The 13,176-nt window shown below is 40.0% G+C and overlaps 1 protein-coding gene across 1 annotated transcript; it reads right to left on the bottom strand.

Annotated features, from left to right (window-relative positions):
• Positions 1–3,035: 3,035 nt before the first annotated feature.
• LOC130491267 (schlafen family member 13-like) lies at positions 3,036–11,945 on the bottom strand. The gene is made up of 7 exons (XM_056864979.1): positions 11,812–11,945; positions 10,760–11,748; positions 9,130–9,258; positions 6,849–7,584; positions 4,622–4,962; positions 3,587–4,132; positions 3,036–3,076 (listed from the first exon to the last, which is right to left on the bottom strand). The coding sequence occupies exons 1-7, from the start codon at positions 11,943–11,945 to the stop codon at positions 3,036–3,038; spliced, it is 2,916 nt and encodes a 971-aa protein (XP_056720957.1).
• Between the last annotated feature and the right edge of the window lie 1,231 nt (positions 11,946–13,176).

The following is a 13,176-nucleotide window of genomic DNA, read 5'->3' on the forward strand; positions in this document are numbered from 1 at the left end:
TATAAATTCTTCCTATCAGTCTTTTATTTCCCTTAGTTAGTATAATTTCTAGTTTAGATTTATTTTGATTAAATCCCCTCAAATTATCTTTATTAAATATATCCCTTAGTTTATAATACATAAACCAGTCTTTAATTTTTAACTCTTCTCTACTCTTCAGCGTCCAAACCCCTTCTTTACAATCCGTAATTTCTCTATAAATATCAATATCCAGGTTTAGTTGTACACCTCTCTTCATAAAAGCGTCTACTTTATTAATCCACCCGGGGGTTTTGGATTCCAAAAATCCTTTATATTTCTTCCAAATTTGAAGTAAACCAACTCTAATAATATGGGAATTAAATTCTTTGTTTACTTTCTCCTTTTCATACCATAAATATGCGTGCCATCCAAAACGCAAATTGAATCCCTCTAATTCTAATAGTTTAGGATTCTCTAATAGAATCCAATTTTTTAGCCAAGTAAAACAAGCTGCTTGGTAATACATTCTCAAATCTGGTAATCCCAGGCCTCCTGTTTCTTTTAATTCTACTAAGTTATTATATGCTATCCTATGTCTTTCCTTACCTTGTAAAAAAATTAAAATATCTTTCTTCCAACTTTTAAATATCTGTTCTCTTTTCAAAATTGTTGGTTTTGAAATAAAAAAAGCATCTTAGGCAATACCATCATTTTGATAACTGAAATTCTGCCCCATAATGATAATGGTATTTTTTTCCCAATTTTTGAGATATATTACTATCTGTTGCCATTGTTTAATATAATTATTCTGAAATAAATTAAGGTTATTTGATGATAACCATATACCCAAATATTTAACTTCATGTTCAATATTAAACCCTGTCTTTTTAATTAATACTTGTTGTGAGAGAGTCACATTTTTAACCAATAGCTTAGTTTTATTTTTTTTATTTTAAAACCTGCAAGCTTTCCATAAACCTCCAAAATTCTATTCCACTTATCAATTTGCTCAGTAGGATCTGTCAAAAACATACAAGGTCATCCGCATACGCTTTAATTTTATAATGATTTCTCCCTATTCAGAATCCAAATAAATCGTTAGATTGTCTAATCTTTTTAAATAAAACTTTTAATACTAAAATAAACAACAAAGGTGTAAGAGGACAGCCTTGTCTCATTCCCTTTTGGATTTCAAATTGTGATGATAATATTCCATTTATCAACAAACTAGCCGTCTGATGAGTACATACATTTTCTCTGGCTGTCTTAAAATTTACTCCAAAACCCATACATTCTAATATTTTTTTCATAAATTTCCAATTCACATTGTCAAACGCTTTTTCTGCATTCAAAAATATCATAGCTACCGGAGTTGTAATCTGTTCAGCATATTCTATTACCACTCTTACATTTTGACTAATCAATCTTCCTGGTAAAAATCCTGTTTGATCTTCATGTATAGTTTGGTTTAATACCCTTTTTAATCTAGTTGCTAAAATCACAACAAATAATTTATAATCATTATTCAATAATGAAATAGGTCTATAATTCTTTACTTCCAATAAATCTGAATTCGCTTTTGGTATTAATACTATATTCGCTTGCTTCCAAGTCTGAGGAATGGATCCATTTTGCAAACAGGAATTCATCACACCTAATAAATAAGGGGCTAATTGTTCTTGAAATATTTTATAATAAAATGCTGTGAGCCCGTCCACCCCAGGTGATTTGTTTAATTTACTTTTCCCTATTGCCTCCTTTAGTTCTTCCCCAGTTATTAGAGAATCCAATGATTCCCTGTTTTCTTGTGATATTTTTTCCCAGTCAAATTGACTGAGGTATACATCCATTTCTTTCTCTACTGGATTCTTCCTATATAAATTTGTATAATATTCTACAAATGTTTTCATAATTTTTTGTTTATCAGTTGTTATCTTACCCTTCCTCTTTATTTTTAGCATTGTTAATTTTTTCTCTTTATGTTTAAGCTGCCATGCTAACATTTTACCCGGTTTATTAGCATGTTCAAAGAACCTTTGTCTATTAAAAATAATTTTCCTTTCAATTTCATCAGATATTAAAAATTCATATTGATGTTGCAATTTTTTCAAATTACTAAGCTGTTCCTGTTTCAAAGATTTATCTTGTAATTTTCTAAGGTGTCTTTCTGCTTGTCTAATTTCCTAAGATATTTTCTTCTGTGCCTCTCTCTCTCTAAACCATTTTGTATTTTGTTGTATTAACAATCCTCTAATTACTGCTTTTCCGACATCCCATACTATATCTTTGCTAGTACTTTTATCTGTATTTTCCTCAAAACAGTTCTGTATATCTACCTTTAATTTATCCACTATCTTTTTATTTTTTAATAAAAATTCATTTAATACCCAAGGCTTGTTTCTCATGTCTCCTAATTTAATTTTTATTGATACAGCGTTATGATCTGACAATACCCTGGGTAAAATCTCTGGATTCTCTGAAACATTTAAAAAACCTTTAGAGAGCCATAACATATCTATTCTGGAATGTGTAAGATGTCTGGATGAAAAAAATGTGTATCCCTTTTTGTTGCCAGAGCCCAGTCTCCAAACATCAGACATATCCCATTGATCTGTAAGGGCATTAAAATATCCGGTAGCTTGCCCTCGGATTTTCCCTTTTTTTTCTTTGCAGACCTATCTATCTTGGGTTCTATTACCCCATTAAAGTCCCCCATCCAAATCATTTTTCCTGAAGCATATTCAGCCAGCATTGTAGCTAAAGTTTTATAAAACATTTTTTTATTTGTATTAGGCGCGTAAAGTCCCACCAACAAAATCTTTTGAAAACCACAAGTTATTTCTACCAACAAAATTCTTCCTTCTTTATCTTGAAAAATAATTTTTGGTTCTAATATCGCAGGTAAATACATAGCTATACCGTTAGTTGTTGTTTTTTTCTCATTGCAAGAGGTGAAGAGTTTACCTAACCTTGGTTGTTCCAACCTAAATACATCTTTCTGTGAAATATGTGTTTCCTGTAGACATACAATGTTAGCTTTAGATTTTTGTAAATGGTAAAATACTTTCTTCCTCTTATTCGGAGAATTCAAACCGTTGATATTCCATGACAATACCTGTAACATATTAAAGTTCAATTAGATCCAATTTAAATTTTACATTTTTTAATCCCAAAGATGTTATCCACATTTGTTCAATTTTTATCCCGTACCCCCTCCCTCCCCCCCATTCCCATTAAGTTCCGTTCATAACTGCTCAGTCCTCCTTTTCATCTGACAGGGAGTCCTCTTCTGGTTCAGTTGGCAAAGCCCCACCACTTGCTTCTGAAGCCTTTTCCTCTTCAATAGGTTCTTTGGCAGGAGGCTGTTTGGCTGGTTTAAAGAGCTCTGAATCATATCTTCTTAGGAATTGTTCAGCCTTGCTGGTATCTGTAATTTTAAATCTTTTAGCCTTGAAGAGAAAAGAGATGCCTTGAGGAAATTCCCATCTGAATTGAATCCCATTGAGTCTTAGTCGTTCTACAATCTCTGAAAATTTTTTTATATTTTTTTTAAAATCTCTTGAAATTTTCATCAACGGCCAACGCCTGCCTCCCCTATCTCCCCTATCCCAATCTGTGTCTTCACAATTGTTGACTATCTCCATCAAATGCTGCTTCTGTGTTAGTTTATAGTCCAAAAGGATGTTTTGAGAACCAAAATAGCGGAAACCTTTTGATTGCTCTAGCAGAACATGACAATGTAAATTGGCTCTGGACACCATACAGACTAACAGGTGGGGAATGAGGAATTTGGTTTCAACATGTGGAAACACGGCAAACACGATGCTTCTCTCAAGACCTGAAAAATGGTGAATGGTGTCTACAACAATCCCATTTTCCTCTACCACATCTGCTGTTGTGAAACATATATTCTGCCTTACGTCTCTCAAGTGATTTGACATTTCATGTTCTAATAAACGTTTAAAGCTATCCCTTTCTTCTACAGTGCTGCACAGAATAGCAATGTTTTTTACAGAATAACCTTTTTTAAAATACTGGAGACATTTGTGAACTATAACCCCAGTTACTATTTTATGATTGCCTTTCAATGAGCAGAAGTCAAATTTGCCTTGTAGAGAGTGACCACACTGGGCCTCATCTACAAGTCTATTTAATTGTTCATAGGGAATATTATGTATCCAGGGAGAACGTTGTGATCTTTCCCTGGGGTCTGTCCTGAGCTTTATGTCCGAATCATACACAGCATCATCTAACATTCTGTTAAACTCCTCAACAAGAAGCTCAAATCTTTTGGGAAAGCATAATATTTCATGTGTAAGTTCTATCATAGCAACACATATTTGGGCAGCAGCCGAAACTTCTGTGGCATCAACCAGGTCTTTTAATTGCTTATAAAGAATCTCAATTCTGTGAGGGAAACGTAACGCTGAAGTCATAAATGGTGAAATAGCATTGTTCAATGCATCAGTGGACCAGTCCTTCATTGTTTTACCAGCCTGAACATCTGCTACTAGTCTTCCTAACTCGTCATAAAGATTATCAGGCTTTTTGGGGAACCATACTTTTTGCTCCATAAGTTCTATCACAGCACTACATAGTTTGACAGCACACAAAAGGTTTAGAGAGCCATTTTGACAAACTTGGTCGACCACTTTTTTAAGACGTTCGGGCCTGTCACTGGCTATCATTTTCATTACGTGAATCATGACATCGTAAACTTCGGTGGCATTCCGAACCCCTACGGTTAGCCACTCCTGAGGCTCCTGCTTAGATGGAAGGCCTAAAACTTGCCCGTGGGTTTTTTGTAGATAATCCAAGAAGATCCATAAAACGCCCGGCTGACGAGGATCCGCTTCAGTAAGCTTCACAGCTTCATCATACCAATCTCCATCTTTTAACTGGAAATTCTGGGCCTCGTCAATTACAACGTGCTTCACTGGTCGAGAGTAGAACCCATTTAAAAAGTCGATCCGCGTCACAGTCTGGCACATGTTTCCCACTCTCCTCCTACAAAAGAAAAGGCCTGGTTACTGTGAACAGGTCTGACCGCTAGGCTTGGCCTAAACTAGTATGCCTCAGGGAAGCCAGAGCCTATGACAAATGAATGGAAGTGTTTCTCACTATTGATGGGTATTTTCCTCAATAGGCACATTACTATGGGTTGGCAAAATTATCCAGTATCTAGACTCACATGACAACAAAACAATAGACTACAATAATAAACAATTTTACTGATCAGTGCAACAAGTGATAAACAACTACAAACAAGCTAACACTTGTTCTCAACCTATATAACATATAACATACAAACCACTAAGACAAAACAATGTATTTACAAACAGTCCATAGGACTCATGTACTTCTGAGCGGAGCAAACAAGGTAAGTCCTTAAATTTCTTATAGCTTCCCAGTACTACTGTAGTTCCAATTTTTTCATGGAAAGTCATCCCGCAGGGATTGCTCTCAAGGAGACAGAACAGGCGAAAATGAGGAACGCTCTTCCGGAGTAATAGGCGTTTTTGCCACTAGATGGCTTCATCAGCCGAGAGACTGAAGTTCCTCCAGGCTTAATTCGTCCCTTTCTTACTCCTTTGAGCAGGGCTCGCTGTCTCCGTAGTCTATTGTTTTGTTGTCATGTGAGCATAGATACTGGATATTTTTGCCAAACTATCTTTACAGTATTGGGGAGTGTTTTTGTAGAAACATTAGTATGGGCTGGCTGCTGATGGGTCCGTTGAATCAGAGTTTGGAGGAAAAGCTCACCATCACCGGCCACTGAAGCAATGGAGCAGATGTGTGTGTTAAGAAATGGCAGCTTGAGTTTGGAAGAGACAGACAGACATTGGTGGGAGCTGGCTGAAGCACCCTGAGAAATGAGGATTTCTCTCTACGGATGTGGGATAGTGGACCTGTTGCCCTGCCGGAGTGCCTCTTACCTGTAAGAGCTAGCGTGGTGTAATGGTTAAGAGCAGTGGACTCTAATCTGGAGATCCGGGTTTGTTTCCCCACTCCTACACGCGAAGAAGAAGAGTTGGTTTTTATATGCCAACTTTCTCTTACCACTTAAGGAAGAATCAAACCGACTTACAATCACCTTTCCCTTCCCCTCTCCACACAGACACCCTGTGAGGTAGGTGGGGCTGAGAGAGTGTGACTATCCCAAGGTCACCCAGCTGGCTTCATGTGTAGGAGTGGGGAAACAAATCCAGTTTACCAGATTAGCCTCCGCTGCTCCTGTGGAGGAGTGGGGAATCAAACCCAGTTCTCCAGATCAGAGTCCACAGCTCCAAACCTCCGCTCTTACACCATGCTGGCTCGTGAGGCCTGTGGTTTTATTGTTCAAGACCTTGGTCTAAGAACAGGGGGAAAGAAAACAAAGATGGCTTCCTGGAGGATTTTCACAAACATCTAAACTGGGAAAAGGTTTAATCGAAGGTGTCGTTTTGCTACACACACGCACACAAATCTGTTACAAATGTTTGAATCATTCATATCAAAAATGATTTGTCTTAAATCGGACCAAATTATACTGCTTAAAGCACAGATTGACACCTATGTCACATTTCAGGACAATAGGATAAATAAGCTGTCACGTTGTGACAAACAGAATTTTTAGGCTGTACAAAGGTAGAATCTCAAAAAAGGCATCTAGCTTAACTATACTCTTCTTGATACAAGGGATCAGTTTTACCTGTCCCCTGTCCTATAGTTTCTTCACTGACAGGTAGGTTCTACCATCAGTACAGACTCTCCCTTTTTTGTGCACACACACACACACATACTCACACAAATACCCCATATCCATCCCCCTTTGCACATATGAGGACCAACTGACATCAGAAAGGAGATACAGATGCTTCCATGAAATGCAGGGCAAAAGTGCTTACCTCACAGTATTACACAGAGGTGTGTTTTCACAAATGTAAAGGATCTCCCCAGAATTACAGTGGAAAGTGTTCCTGATCTTCTCTATGATCTGCAAGGCCACAACAGTTTTCCCTGATCCTGGAAGGCCGTAGATAAACAACTTCTTGCTCTTGTGGAGATTCTTGGTTAGGATCTCGTATTGTTTAATGGTGAGAAGGTTGAGAAATTCACAGCCAATCTGGTCACTTAAGAAAGACCTAAACCTTAATAAGGCAATCACAAGTGCTTGCAACAGTTCTTCTAAACCATCCCTGGAGACCAGATAGCCAGGAGGGTATGTGACCAGACAGCTCAAATCGGTCTTTATCTCTCCATTGGATCCAAGCTCAATGACTTGTGGAATCACACACACTTTCTGAGCGTATCCCCCTTCATTCACCAGTTTCTGCTTTAGTGTACAGGCAACGTTCCTTGAATATTCCACCACAGGGATTGTTGAAGAGACAGAATAACCCTTATCCATAGTAACCGTGTATAGAGTTGGGAATGAATCTGCAGCGACTAAGAGGATATCACAGGCAACCTGTGGATGCTTCTCCAGCCCAACATCCACTGCCCAGCTTCTTGAAAATATCAAGATTCCCACAGAAGATACTTCCTCCATTTTCTTCATTATGACATCTTTCACTCTGGGATATTCCAAGAAAACCTCTTCGCAAATTTCCTCTGGTTTACAAGTTATCCCATCTGGATTTACTAGAAAGATTAATACAGTTTGCTTCAAAATAGGGAAGCAGGTAGAATGTGTATGCCTTGTGAGAAGAGTGCGTGGATCCACCCATTGACCACACCCACACCTAAGGACAACCGCACACCCCTGCCATCAATAGCGACCATGAGGAGGCTCCATCTCTGGAAGCTGAGAGGCAGGAAAGCTCTCTGACTCCGGTTTACGGGAGGACTGACTTCAGATGGGCTACTTCAGAGCAGCAGCTGCCAGAGGTACAGAATTGCTGGTTCATAGGGTTGCCAACCTCCAAATACTAAGCACAGACAGTGGCTATATATAACTCTATAGTAAGTATGTTTAAATGCTCCACAAAGGCTACAAGGCCACTGTTACATAAAAATGACACTGGTACTACAAGGAGTACAAAAAGTACACTCACATTCATTCCAATAGATGCAATCTTCTCTGAAGGATGGTGCACAGTGATGATGCCTAGGGAGACGATCGTTTCACAGTTCTTCATCAGTCCCGTTCCTGTACCAATAAAGATATCTTACAATATTGTGCAATAATTATCTAAACTTCTATATTAACAATATTATCAAATATCAAATTATGCTTATTTCAAATTGTTACTTACAGTCATCATGTTTGCACACTTATTCCTTAATTTTAGCCTCAGTAGCTCCAATACAATCTTCAATAATGATTATTCTTCTTAATAGGTATAACTGCAACCCCATACAATGTTTTAGTTCCAATATTTCCACAATGGATATCCATTCATAGGTTGCACCAACAGATTATTGGAACTAAAACATTGTATGGGGTTGCAGTTATACCTATTAAGAAGAATAATCATTATTTAAGACTGTATTGGAGCTACTGAGGCTAAAATTAAGGAATAGGTATGCAAACATGATGACTGTAAGTAACAATTTGAAATAAGCATAATTTGATATTTCATAATATTGTTAATAAAGAAGTTTAGATAATTATTGCACAATATTGTAAGATATGCTTATTGGTACAGGAACGGGACTGATGAAGAACTGTGAAATGATCGTCTCCCTAGGCATCATCACTGTGCACCATCCTTCAGAGAAGATTGTATTTATTGGAATGAATGTGATTTTATTTTTGTACTCCTTGTAGTACCAGTGTCATTTTTATGTAACAGTGGCCTTGTAGCCTTTGTGGATCATTTAAATATACTTACTATAGTTATATATAGCCATTGTCTGTGCTTAGTTACTAACCTTAAGTATTGGTACAGAGGTGTCCTTTTGGATTGCTAACCTCCAAATACTAGCTGATCTCCTGCTATTACAACTGATCTCCAGCCGATAGAGATCAGTTCACCGGTAGAAAATGGCCGCTTTGCCATTTGGACTCTAGGGCATTGAAGCCCCTTCCCAAACCCCGTCCTGCTCAGGCTCTGCCCCCCAAACCTCCCATCGGCAGCAAAGAGGGACCTGGCAACCATCTCCTCATTCCACTATGAAAGTAGGAACCGTCTATGAGGTCTGATATCTGTTTCCAAACAATAAACATTGAAAGTAGGAACCTACCTGGGAATAAAGTGCTTTGAAGAGTCTTCACGCAGGTGAGGCCTCTGTTAGAATACATTGATTTGCTGAGTGGGGGCCTACAGGACCTGCTCAATTCAATCTGGAAACCGTCAGCAAAATGTGACACATCTATGGAGTAAAAACAGTACAATGTACAACATTTGGGTAAGACAAGATTGAGGAGACTGCATTTAGAAACCTCCAGTAACTTCATCCATGGACTTCTTGCCACCAACGCCCCGACCTTCCATCATTTACATCTCCTCTCATTTACCACTGTGGCAGAACTTGACCGAACTGGCATGAGCATGCCCATTACCTCTCCCAGAAATCATACCTCTATTTGGGACCAGCCACTTCCAAGCCCCATTTCCTATTTTTCTTACACGTTGAATTTGCTTTCATATTTCTCTCATTGTAGAACCAACCTACTTCTATCCATTTGGCACAATCTGCACACACAGCAGGCTTTTCCCTCTACTTCCCTTTGTTTCCAAGCCCAGGAAGAAATAAAGCCCCCCCTTCTGAGCCCCATGGCGCAGAATGGTAAGCTGCAGTACTTCAGTCCAAGCTCTGCTCATGACCTGAGTTCGATCCCAACGGAAGTTGGTTTCAGGTAGCCAGCTCAAGGTTGACTCAGCCTTCCATCCTTCCAAGGTCGGTCAAATGAATCCCCAGCTTGATGGGGGTAAAAAGAAGATGACTGGGGAAGGCACTGGTGAACCACCCCATCAACAAAGTCTGTCTAGGAAACGTCGGGATGTGACGTTACCCCATGGGCCAGGAATGACCCGGTGCTTGCACAGGGGACCTTTACCTTTACCTTTTACCCTTTTGAATGTTACCTGCTTGCTTTATGGCCCTCCTTCCCGAAAATGTGCTTTTGCCTCTGTTACGAGTAATATACAGGTTGAGTATCCCTTATCCAAAATGATTGGGACAAGAAGTGTTTTGGATTTCAGATCATTTTGGATTTTGGAATATTTGCATTTACATAATGAGATATCTTGGGGATGGGACCCAAATCTAAACATGAAATTCACTAATGTTTTACATACACCTTATACACATAGCCTGAAGCTAATTTCATACAAGATCTTTAATAATTTTGTGCATGAAAGAAAGTTTGTGTATATTGAAACGTTAGAAAGCAAAGGTGTCACTATCTCAGCCACCCACCACAGAGCAGAGAATAAAGGTGGGAAAGATATATCGCAGCTGAAGAGGACACTGAATAAACTGTGTGTTGTGTGCCTGCATTTTGACTGCAACCCATTACATGAGGTCAGGTGGTGTCATGTCGGCATCATGTTGACGCTCAAAAAGTTTCAGATTTTGGATTTCAGATTTCCGGATAAGGGATACTCAACCTGTATGTGTTTTGAAGGAATTAAGTACAAGTAATAACTGCAAATCATCCCCATATTGCCCTGCCCCACAGTTTAAGAACCTTAGTAATCCCTCTGGGTCCTTTCTGCTAGCCCATAAACACAACTCTTCCATTCTTCTGAGGAGGAGATCTTTTGAGAGCTACCCAGCATAGGACTGGGAGCCTCATCCCTTCTAACACCAACAATCACATTAGTGAATCCCAAACTCAACTCTAAAAAGGACATGTTTTGAACAGGACCTGGGTCTTCCTCTGTCATCAGTACAGTCCATTCAGTGTACGTCAACCTCTTCACCTCACCAGCCTCCATGATCCACGAATCTGGTGTTCTCTCAAAAACAACGCAGCAGGATGGCTTAATTCTCACCGCAAAGACATAACCACGTCCGTTTTCACTGATATCATAAACAGGCAAGGCTTTACATAAAAACTCTATTTTTTTCTCAGAAGCACAGAAGTGGAAGGCGGGCATCAGGGCTATGGTTTCACCCACTACCTCTACAAACTGAGATGGATCTATATTTCGTTTACATCCAACAACTCTGCGGTGATTGTCCACACCAAAAATCAAGTATCCTCCTTTTGTGTTGGCAAAGGCCGAGGTGTAGCGTGGTAGGATGTTTCTGACAAACTCATAGTTGTCCTTATCTCTTGGAAAGTCCTTGAACTCAACTGTTGTCGACTCAGTGAAATCCAGGATCTCTCCCAAGTCCAGTCGTTCTCGTTCAAAAAACTGAATGACAGCATCATTAATGTCCTTTTCCATTTCCATGCCAGATTGCTGCAAACATTTTTGAACGTTTGCAGGGTCTGGTCCTTCCTGCCACTTAGATCCTCTCTTGGCTTCATCTTTCTTCCTTTTGAGAAAATGCACAGCATTTGTGGGTTTCATTTTCACCGCTGATGAACTGGACCGCTCATACAATCCCGTGCCCAGGCTGCAAACCCGTGGGTATGCCAGGTTTTCGCTGCTCCACGATTTCACAAAGATCGACATGCAAGACTCTTCCTGTTTAAAGTCAAAATAGGCAGAGAAGTCTTTGTGCTGAATACAGTCCCGAAAGGAATCTTCTATGTCCAGTCCAATCCTGTACCGCTTATAGGAATAGTCTTCATTCTCAATTTCGGCTCTTATCACTCCTCCCCCTGAGTTGAGTAAGGCACAGGCTGCTTGGTTGAGAGTTGTTGCTTGACTTTTTAATTTCTCTTCTAGCTCGCTTTTTAATTGGCTAATTGCTTTTCCAGTGTCTTTGTTGGGTTTTTTGGCTGTATCCTTATTCTGCTCCCGAAACTTTGCTTCAATTTCTTTAATCCTGTCCTTTATGTTTCTTTGTTCTTCACCAAATGTTATTTTCCCCACTCTTATGACAACTTCAGGATAGTTTGACATGAAGTCACAGTGCAGCTGGTATTCTGCAGCAGCCATATTCTACCTGGGCTGGGGTGGGAAGGAACATGAGAGTCAATGCTTTAGAGTTTACATAGAGCACTTTCACTTCACAGCTCTTTGCAATCATTTGCATGCCAGTTGAACACCCATAAGAACAAAAGAAAAACCATGCTGGATCAGACCCAGGCCCATCAAGTCCAGCAGTCTGTTCACACAGTGGCCAACCAGGGGCCTCGAGGAAGCCCACAAACAAGAGGCTGCACTAACATTGTCCTGCCTGTGTTCCCCAGCACCTAATATAATAGCCATGCTTCTCTGATGCTACGGATAATAGGTGTACATCATGACTAATATTCATTTTGACTAGTAGCCATGGATAGCCCTCTCCTCCTTGAACATGTCCACTCCCAAAGCCTTCCAAGTGTGCAGCCATCACCACATCTTGGGGAAGGGAGTTCCACAATTTAACTATGCGTTGTGTGAAGAACACATGAAGTTTCCTTCTACTATATCAGACCCTTGGTCCATTGAGGTCAGAATTGTCTACTCAGACTGGCAGCAGATCTCCAGCAGAGGCCTTTCACACCAGCTGGTCCTTTTAAACTGGAGATGCTAAAGACTGAACCTGGGACCTTCTGCATGCAAAGCAGAGGCTCTTCCACTGAGCCACAGCCCTTCCCTTCCAATTCCAAAAGCAACTGATTTGGCAAATATGTTGGGAACCAGAGTGGCAAGGCCTCTACATCAGTCTATCCTAAGCCTCCAATGCCTGGAGTAGGCATTCCACTTCGAACATGTGCGTCACCAGTAGACTGCTATAATAACTAAAAGGTAAAGGTAGTCCCCCATGCAAGCACTGGGTCATTATTGACCCATGAGGGGATGTCACATCACAATGTTTACTAGGCAGACATTATTTACGGGATAGTTTACCCCCAGCAAGCTGGGTTCTCATTTTACCAACCTTGGAAAGATGGAAGGCTGAGTCAACCTTGAGCCGGCTACCTGAAACCAACTTCCGCTGGGATCGAACTCAGGTCGGGAGCAGAGGTTTTGACTGCAGGACTGCAGATTCCAACTCTGCGCCATGGGGCTTCTTGCAATATTATAACTCTATGCCAAAGGCTTAATGAAATAAATAAGCAGAAAAATGCCTCCGATGGTGGCAGGGGGAAGGGAGGATGTGGCAGAGGATAACGTGAGGAACCCTGCTGTGTGGACGCTCTGTTGCCACTGCAAATGCCTCTGCATTCACAGCAGCAACAAC

Source organism: Euleptes europaea, chromosome 19 (genome assembly GCF_029931775.1).
Source record: "Euleptes europaea isolate rEulEur1 chromosome 19, rEulEur1.hap1, whole genome shotgun sequence".
In the NCBI taxonomy this organism is placed as follows: Eukaryota; Metazoa; Chordata; class Lepidosauria; order Squamata; family Sphaerodactylidae; genus Euleptes; species Euleptes europaea.